At 35.6% G+C, this 9389-nt stretch overlaps 2 protein-coding genes across 2 annotated transcripts; one reads left to right on the forward strand and one right to left on the reverse strand.

Moving 5' to 3' along the window:
- Positions 1-3067: 3067 nt before the first annotated feature.
- Positions 3068-5180, forward strand: LOC143426072 (ankyrin repeat and MYND domain-containing protein 2). Its single transcript, XM_076899198.1, has 3 exons — positions 3068-3294; positions 3610-3987; positions 4067-5180. Exons 1-3 carry the CDS (start codon positions 3094-3096, stop codon positions 4625-4627), a joined length of 1140 nt encoding a protein of 379 aa, XP_076755313.1. The 5' UTR covers positions 3068-3093; the 3' UTR covers positions 4628-5180.
- A 149-nt stretch (positions 5181-5329) lies between these two features.
- Positions 5330-8047, reverse strand: LOC143425781 (carboxylic ester hydrolase-like). The gene is made up of 8 exons (XM_076898774.1): positions 7839-8047; positions 7282-7582; positions 6867-7064; positions 6474-6652; positions 6237-6402; positions 5835-6170; positions 5630-5753; positions 5330-5534 (listed from the first exon to the last, which is right to left on the reverse strand). The coding sequence occupies exons 1-8, from the start codon at positions 8037-8039 to the stop codon at positions 5363-5365; spliced, it is 1677 nt and encodes a 558-aa protein (XP_076754889.1). The 5' UTR covers positions 8040-8047; the 3' UTR covers positions 5330-5362.
- Positions 8048-9389: the final 1342 nt, after the last annotated feature.

The raw sequence follows: 9389 nt of genomic DNA on the forward strand, positions 1-9389 counted from the left end.
GAAGCGAGGAGACGTTAAGCTCCACACCGCGATGCGAACGTTAAGCCTATGGAATATCGCGAAATAAGTATAGATAGTCGGTAAAGAGAACAAAACTACGATTAGTGATATAAACGACGATACCTCTTGTCTAGTTCGAGGGCATCGGATATTTGTAAAATATACTCCACTCGTCGAGTTACTGATCACATCGTTACATCAAATAGAGTGTCACGATACTCGTTTCGTCCTGAACGAAGGCGTTGATCCTTTGACGGTGAAAAACTAAAACTACACTTATCTTTATTCGATATTTCTCGCATCCAATAAAACAAATTTAATTCTCTCACGAGAATTAATATTTCTGAAGTTAGAAATTATTTTTAACGATATAAATTAATAATATACATTCGATAAATTATATTAAAGATATAGAAATATAGATTATTTACACAAACGTGTGAACTAAATTGGAAAATCATGCAACTACAATTAAAAAAGAAAAATAGGAAGTCTGCAGCGATTAAAGGTTCTGATTCATTGTTCGTCGTCAAAGGGTTTACACGCGTTCCCCATAAATTACACACCCTAAGAACATTGTCGCATCCTATTGTTTCCACAGGACTTTTTCGAGCGCTCTTACACCGTCTGGCTCGACCAGACGCAATATGCTGTGTAGACTATACGCGAATTGTAACCACCGGTCAGGTGTAAAACGCTTACGGTAAACAGTAATAAATTCCAAGAAACATCCACCGCTTTACCTATAAAATATTTAACAGAGGTTCGATTCTGGTCTAAGTCACGCCTGGACGTTAGACACGTTCAAGTGGTTAAAAGTTCCCGATGTAAATCAGAACGATTCACCAATGAAAACGGGTTGCATATAATGTGACACCGATAAGTTACTTTACAGAAGGCAAACGTATCGCTATACGTACGTATAGCTGGTTAATCGTTGAATGTGAATTTTATTTAGAAGTCTCTCGTTGCGGGATGTTTGATTTTTTATAGAATTTTTTACAGATTCGTTTTTTTATTTTACTATCTTCTTATAGGCTCGATAAATTTAATTACTTAATATGATTGATATATATATATATATATTACTTGATATGATACTATTTAATTACTTACGATGTTATGTCTTTTTCTTTTTATTCTACTAATCTTTAGACAGTATTATAACATAATAATTATCGATGATACGATTACTTAAATTTCTTAAGTACGGTAATTTCTAAAGATCTTAAGTACTTCACGGTACTTTTAATTTCCTCGTTACCTCGATTGTAATACAGTGATTTTATAATACTCATATATCCATTCGTCAACGTTATCGCCCCCCCACAAAAAGTATTAAATTCGATACGATAATTATATCTTTTAATTGTCACTAGTAGATGATCCTTCGAAACGATTTCCACAGGATCGCACCCGTCCTTCGTTTCTATCGTTAACGATGCAGTTTTATTAATTTATAAAATGGTAATTGTCTGTCTTCATAACTATAAGAATCGACGATATCCTAAATAGTTGAGTAGATGTTAAGCACTTGAAAAATTATCATCGTAAACTTGTTAGACAACATTCTATGTGCAAACACACATATACATATATATATGTACCATATAGTTTATTGATATCGTTGTTAGATGCAACAGTATGTATGTGTATATACGTAATTATATGTACATCCGTATACGGATGTACGTATACGTATTTATGCATACATACCAGATCAAAGATAAGATAAATGTCTTCTTTAACCCTTTCGCAGTTATGACGGCTGGCCGTTCAATTTTATTTCGTTTCTCTCTTCTGAGTTAATAGTGGCCACGTTATGTTATCAGGATATAATTATTCTGACGCGTGTACATTTGTATAATTCATTATTGCAAATGTCTCATTATAGTGTACTAATTTTACGAGAATCGATACCGATAGAAATAGGTACTAAAACTCTTTGAATATTTCAATGAAATGATTTCTGAAATAAACTCCCTGTTTTTACGTTTACGTAAAACCTTCGAGACAAATGTGCGCTAAAGGGTTAGTTGTTAAGGAACTCGAAGAGAAAGAGTGTCTTGGACACGATCCGAAGAATTTTCTAAACGAAGTTGATCGGAGATGTTTTATTCTTTTGAGAGCCATAAATCTAATTTGGTAATCATTTAGAAAATGTTTTTATACGAACTGAAATTATTTGGAATGAACCACTATTTGTTAATAATTATTTATGTTCCTCTAAAAATGATATTGCGAATTAACGGGGAATTGAGAAACGAGCGATTTATGTCGACTATAAACAATAAAAATGAATAAATAATGATCAAGTCATCTCCTAATGTGCAAGGAATTAAGAAATTTTCAGTTCATATTCGACGTTAAAAACTTATTTAGATATATAGAGAGGTAAAAATATTTTCCAAACGGTTACTGAAATTGCGTCCTTGGAAAAGTAACTCGTGTCAAGATCGTATTCGTATTTAGAAAGCGTTGGGATCGTGTCTTCGACATTTTTTAAGTTCTCGGCGACCGAGAAAATTATTCTAACGTTCGCTTAAGATGAACCATCCTGTACAATTGTATGTTATATTTTATACATCGCATCCGAGCTGCGACTACAGCCATAGGTTGCAGCTCGGGCCTTGTTACTATAATGAATAAATAAATACTCACAAAGATTCGACGAGTGTCTTATCAATTTAACGATGTGTCAATTACTATGAGAAATATTTACATCTTACTACGAAGACAGATGTTAACTTCTTACTATATAACTTCATTTTGCATTAATTTGTCTTATACCCCAAAAACGAAGAATATAACTTTTCTTATCGTATTGCTTTCTGTCTTCTTCAAAAGTAGGTAGAAATAGGTAAAGCTATCTTTCATAAGGCGAAATGATTAAAGTAACTGATCAAGTTCATTCATAATAAGCAAGAAAACTGTATTCGAAGCTGCGACGCGCGATATTTAAAAATCTACTGTGCGGGATAACCCGATTGGAGGGATTCAAAACGTTCTAATCAGGTGTCGATAAAAAGGCTCTCGTCGAGATATTCTCGACAATTCTCGAACCTCTCGTTGTGCTGATCGATAGTAGGAAAAATGGCGTCTGCCGCAGAGAGTCTAACCGACGTACAGAAGCAAATTTTTACGAAAATCAGTAACAATGAGGTGTCCGAGCTCAAAACGTTGTTGGCGGCAAATAAAATTAAAATGGATTTCGTGGATGAAAACGGTATGAGCCCGCTTCAACACGCCTGTTACAAGGGAAACAAGGAAATAGTACAGATGCTTCTGGATCAGGTAGGTTAACTTTTTAACAGTGCGTAAAACAATCGAATTCAAATCAATAGAACATTATTCAAATCAATATAGAACATTATCGTTACGTATTAGAAAGATCAGATCCAAGAAATGTGGTACCCGTGCTTTTTACCTTCCTTTTTCATCCGTGCAATGTGGACCAACAAGTTGTTGCATTAAAGAAATAAAAATCCATTGATTTGAAATGAACATTCTGTTTCGTAATTGAACGTACGATTGCACATTTGTTTTAAAAATTTGCGCGGATATTTAATTTATTACTACTGTATTAATGATGGAAATGTCTCATTGTAGGGAGCTGACGTAAATGCATGTCAACACGAGCACGCGTACACACCTCTGCACTTAGCGGCTCTGAGTGGAAACGCAGAGCTTTGCCATCTTTTAATGTCCTACGGTGCACGTTTAACAGCGACAAACGATGTGGGTCGAACACCTGCACAGATGGCGGCGTTCGTGGGCAATCATAATTGTGTAGCGACTATCAATAATTTCATTCCAAAGGCTGATATAGATTACTACGTAAAACCCCAAGGATTACAGACTGAATCGATGCTCCCACCGCATTTAGCCGATTCTTTTCACAAGTTTATAATGCAAGTCAATGTACATCCTGTACGTGTAGCTATAAATTTACAACGATGCCCGGGCCTATTAGAGAATGCTGTTAAAGTAAGCTTTATATACGCTTAATGCGAAGAGTTTTTAACCAATGTTTCTTTACAAACTTTTTCCGTTCTCTCGTTCTCAGGTACAAAAGGTTTTAGAATCGATGCGTAACAAAGAAATGACACGCGGTACAGAAACAAACGAGGTGATGGCATTTAAATATCACTACCTGAGCTGTGTAGTAGCCGAAGTGATTAAGTTTCAAAAGCAGCAAAAAGCAATGAAAGCCGAGAAATCGGACACTATAGAAGGTTTAATGAAGAAGTTTCTTAAGTGTAGCAAAAGCGATGGAATTCCAGAATATCAGGAAGCTTTTCTTAGAGAGAGCGTGAGAGAATTTCCGTACAGAGAAAGCACACTTTTTCGGCAAATGGTTGCAACTCTTGCGGCTAGCGATCCACCGTCTGCCGTATCGGTGGTATCAGCCGCGATTAACGGTCAGAGAGCCTTTTTAGACAATGCGCAAGTTTGCGTTACGTGCGGGGAAGACAAAGCTAACAAGAAGTGTAGCAAATGTAAAGCGGTGCAATATTGCGACAGGGAATGTCAAAGACTTCATTGGTTCATGCACAAAAAGGCATGCACCAGATTAGGCCAAACAAACACACCAAGTGCGAAGATAAGCGAAGCAGACAAAGAATAAACTGACAGCGTCACGAGGCTACAAAAATCTGAGTGTTAACTAAACACATTAAGAAATACGAAATTGGATTTTAAACGATCGATTTCGATGTGCTGTATGTGTCTATTTAATTTCGTATTGCATTCATTTAGTCGAAAAACTGGAGAAATAGTCCTGTCCGTATGTTTGATATACATTTCTGATTTTTTGTTGGATTTACGAAACTTAATTAACATTTTATATATTACGATACATTTTTATCCTCCTTTCCTCTGTGGAATTCATCATGTACTATACTATGATTAATGTCATCATGTATTATAAATAATGTCGTATAAAAATACTCGGTTAAAATGTTGTTTCCTCAAGAGATTGTATTCTTGCGGTTGTCGTCGCCATAAAAATAAAATATACTTATAAGTATACTTGTATCACCTTAACTTTTTATATTTATTCTCTTAATTTCATGACGCGTGTAGATTGTTTATAAGAGTCTATAAGTGTACATCTAGAACGGCAACAAAATTGCTTTTATGTAAATGTCTCTATTAAAGTTTTAAATACCGTAAACGCTATAGTTGTTATATTTTATGCGACGACATAGGAATTAATATCTACATTTCAATGATTTTAATTCGGGAAATGATCGTTATTAGCGACACGAATTATGTTTAGTCAATAATAATCATTATCGACCATAGAAAGACGATGAAAAGTCTGAAACACAAATTTTTGTCAATCCGCATACCAATCTCATTAAATCGCAAGTTTCTTTCCGTCAAAACCAATGGTATCCCAGAAAATGTTTTGCGCAAAATTTGGATTCGATTCCATCCTCAAATACGTTGGATTAACTATGTGCAAATATTGATAATCGGTGGTATTAGAGCTCTGTGGACGCCACTCAGCCACATTGGCCAATGGTTTTCTAAAAAGAAATGCTCCAAATTATTGTTGCATTAAGATATGGAGACAAAGAGAAGAAGTAAGAACGCACACAATGTACCAATTTAAAGGACTTACCCTTCGATGGCGAACGAAGTATAAAGATCGATCAGAAGTTTTTGCATCCCTAGATCTTCCGGATCTGTAAGATTTGATGTGTCCTTCTCAATCACAAGATTCACGTCATCAGCATGGGCTACTCCTGCGATGCATTAATTTTACACATACATTATTACAATTACACCGTTTCATTATTTTAACCGGGGAACTCAATGGAAATTACCGAGGTTTCTATGAAATTTCGCCATCCATATATCGCGATTATACCTGGACTCATACGTGTAATAATAACTCCACACTGGACTTTTATTAACTTTAGCTTGTAACTTGACAGCTTTCTGCGCACCGACCGCGTACGATCGATCACGCATCATATGTATTAACACCATCACCATGTTCCTGTCAATTTCTTTCGATTCGAAATAATATCTTCGAATTTTCTCGGATACCTGCTCGTGCTGATTTAACGGAATAGTATCGTTGTAGCTGAGCAAGTGTGGCGCGATGTCGTTCCAATTGTCGTTTAACTCTTTCAACAACGTGTCGTTACCAACGAACTCTGCACAAGGAAAATTATTTCACGATGGAAATAAAGCAGATTAAGCTGTGTGTTTATCGATCAAACCTATGGAGTTGAATAATCCTTCCTCGCTAACAGTCCCAGTGACCCAAGGAACGTCTTGAACCGCCCCTGTGCTGATAATCTCGTATGGAGAACGTGTGATGAAAGGGGTTGACGAGTTCTTCTCCACAACTGGTCCGAAAGGAGTCGCAGGGTTGTGCAGCCAAACCTGTAACAGAAATATCGATGTTAATAACGAAAATAACAAATAGAGATGGAATAAAAATTGTTTAAGTTCACTTTAAACTGGCTGATAGCTTCCAATATAGTTGTTGGTGAACGATCTTTCAAACAAGAGATCATTTCAGGGGTAGCATCAGTCGGACATTCCACGAGTGCAGCTAATTTTTTAGCTTTTTCTAGTCCGCGTTTTATTAACGATCTGGGATTGAGCGCTACTCCGCTTATTGATATGCCTCCTGTAAGATAAAGATATTTATTTAGAAAAATCAATTTGCAAATTAATACTAAAATCGATAGATTAATTTAATTTTTAGACTCGAGTGGATATTATCCAGCGAAATTTATTCTCGAGTCAAGAGTTTCTTTGATATTAATAGTTGTACAATAGTAAATAAAGTTCGACGGTCGTTAGTCAAGATGATTAATCGAGTAAAGATATTGTAACTGTACTTTGGAAAAGGCCAGCGCTTAATGGTGATAAATAATGATAATGAACGCTAGCAGCACCCGAACTCAGGCCGAAAATAGTTATCTGTCTGGGATTCCCGCCAAAACTCTCAATGTTGTTGCGCACCCACCGCAGAGCCATACTTTGATCCTTCAACCCCATGTTCCCAGGTACTATGTCGTCCTCTGTGCTAAGAAAACCTGAAATAAAGCGACACGAGCTGTATTTAATCCTTCAATTATTATTGGCTCTTGAAGGTACTTAGAAAATTTACGCTTGTGATACTGTTGGCGCTTAGAAAACTAGGGATGGTGATATCGCGAACGCCCAAAAATTGCAATGGCACAACGCAGAATACAAAGAAATAAATAACATCGCTACCAAACAATTCCAATCGTTCACGTTCATCGTTCTTACCGAACGGTCCTAGCCGATAATTAAACGTGACCAATATGATCCTGCGATCCATCAAACGTCTCTCGTCTAACTCGTTTGCACTACCAAACTGGAAGGCACCGCCGTGTATCCAAAACATCACTGGCAATTGAGTTTCGTTATCATCTCGAACCGACACGTATATGTTCATATAAAGACAATCCTCGCTGCCCAACACGCTATCATTGGTGTGCGGTGCAAGGCTTATTAAGTATTGAACGCAAATGGGACTTTGTGTTTTGGCGGATAATTCGTGTTCCCATTTCTGTGCTGGTTTTGGTGGCTGAAAGTATTCGTAGAAACATGTTAATTAAAAATTAATTCAAATCGAACGATGTTACGTCCTTTAAACCAGCGGTCGCCAATCTATCGCTCGTGATAATTTTTGGCAAACCTCTTTGGTTGTACAGGTAAATAAAAATTGTATAAATAAGGTTTTATAAACGATGAAAATAAATTTTTTTGGAGCTCACGCGAATATTTAGATTGGAAGAATGTTGCTCTAAACTATTTTGTTAATTGTGTTATACTGAATGTACCTCGAATCTGAGTTCTCCAATTGGAGGTTCTGCGTAAGGGATTCCTTCGTAAGCCTCGTATCTTCTACCAATTCGAGACCTTTTGTAGTAACCACTCACGCTTCCCAGAGCTGTCTCAACTTTTGGCACTTGTTCATCTTGCGACGAGAGACTCGCAAGATTTACAAACAGCAAAGCGACGATCAGTCTCGTTCCGAACATTTCAGACGTATGAGACTGGGCGGTGGCGGTAGTTAGTCTCTTATCGAATTCGTCATGTGTCAAAGCAACAAACATATTATCGAATGTAACTTGCCTTTGGAAGAGTTATTGAAACAGAAACGATAACGTTCGAGAGTAGTGTAAACATACGGCCATTGATTTTTTTGGTGTTTTGAAATAATGGTTAGTTAATGAATGCTGCGAAGATCGAGTGCTGAGGATGTTTCACGTGATATATATTTAACAACAGTAAACTATTCGTATATAAATTGTAATAGATATTTCTTTATAAGAAGTACACTTTGTATAATTAGAAATATCTATAATCTCGAATTTCTTGAAGAAGAAATTTCACTTTTAAAGTATTATAGTACATTTAATAGCAATAATATTGTAAAAAAGATCAAGCATTAGAAATTTAACGATAATGGTAATAAATTTCATGCTTTCATTAAAATAAAAATGGTACGTTTATAATATAAGGGATGGATGTAGTAATATAGATGGAAGGTTATAATACAGACCTGGTCCTTATTTCAAAGACGTGTCTTCTTACACATCGGATGTGATAGTGTTGTTTCTCTCTAAATTTCGAAGTAGCGTTTACATTAAAAGCTAAATTTATTCGTGAATTAACAATTTAGCAATTTTTCTGAAATCGTCGTCATATCATTTATCAGCTAGAATAATTTTCAACAGTGGAAGAAAGATCACGATTTATAGATTTATGTACATATAGTGCGCAATATGAATCATATGTATTTATAAGTAGCACCTTACACGCTAATTTAAGTACAATATGTACAAAACTTAAACGAAATATCGATACGGACGATGTACATGGGCGCAGAGTTTTCCTTGTGACAAGTATCATCGATCGAATTGTCAAACAGAATTACAAAGCGTGAAAGTATGATTCGGATGACACGTGTAAGTACATGTATGTTTAGAATAAATTTGATACGTTAAAAGCATTGATTAAAATCGAATAGATCTTACAAATAATTACTAAGTATTAGATCTTCTTTTATCGTAATTAAAAATATCTAGTATCCTTAACGCAATAAAATTATTTAATAACAATAACGTTATAATACTCTCTTAAATCGCTAGATGAAAAGTACATCGATAAGAATTAATAATCGGTAATTACGAACTAGTTACTTGCGTTCAGGACGATTAATTTTCGTTAAAGTGAAAATATGCAATTCACTTCGCTTTATTTTCATTTTGTCTTATCAATGTTTAATTTGTTGTTGAAAGTGAACCGTGTATTTTCCTCTTTAAATCTTAATTGACATTTACCTCCGTTCGTCTTGTAACTTTCGAAATGCGAAAACTGGGAATATA

The sequence above is a fragment of the Xylocopa sonorina genome, chromosome 8 (assembly GCF_050948175.1).
Source record: "Xylocopa sonorina isolate GNS202 chromosome 8, iyXylSono1_principal, whole genome shotgun sequence".
Taxonomy (NCBI): Eukaryota; Metazoa; Arthropoda; class Insecta; order Hymenoptera; family Apidae; genus Xylocopa; species Xylocopa sonorina.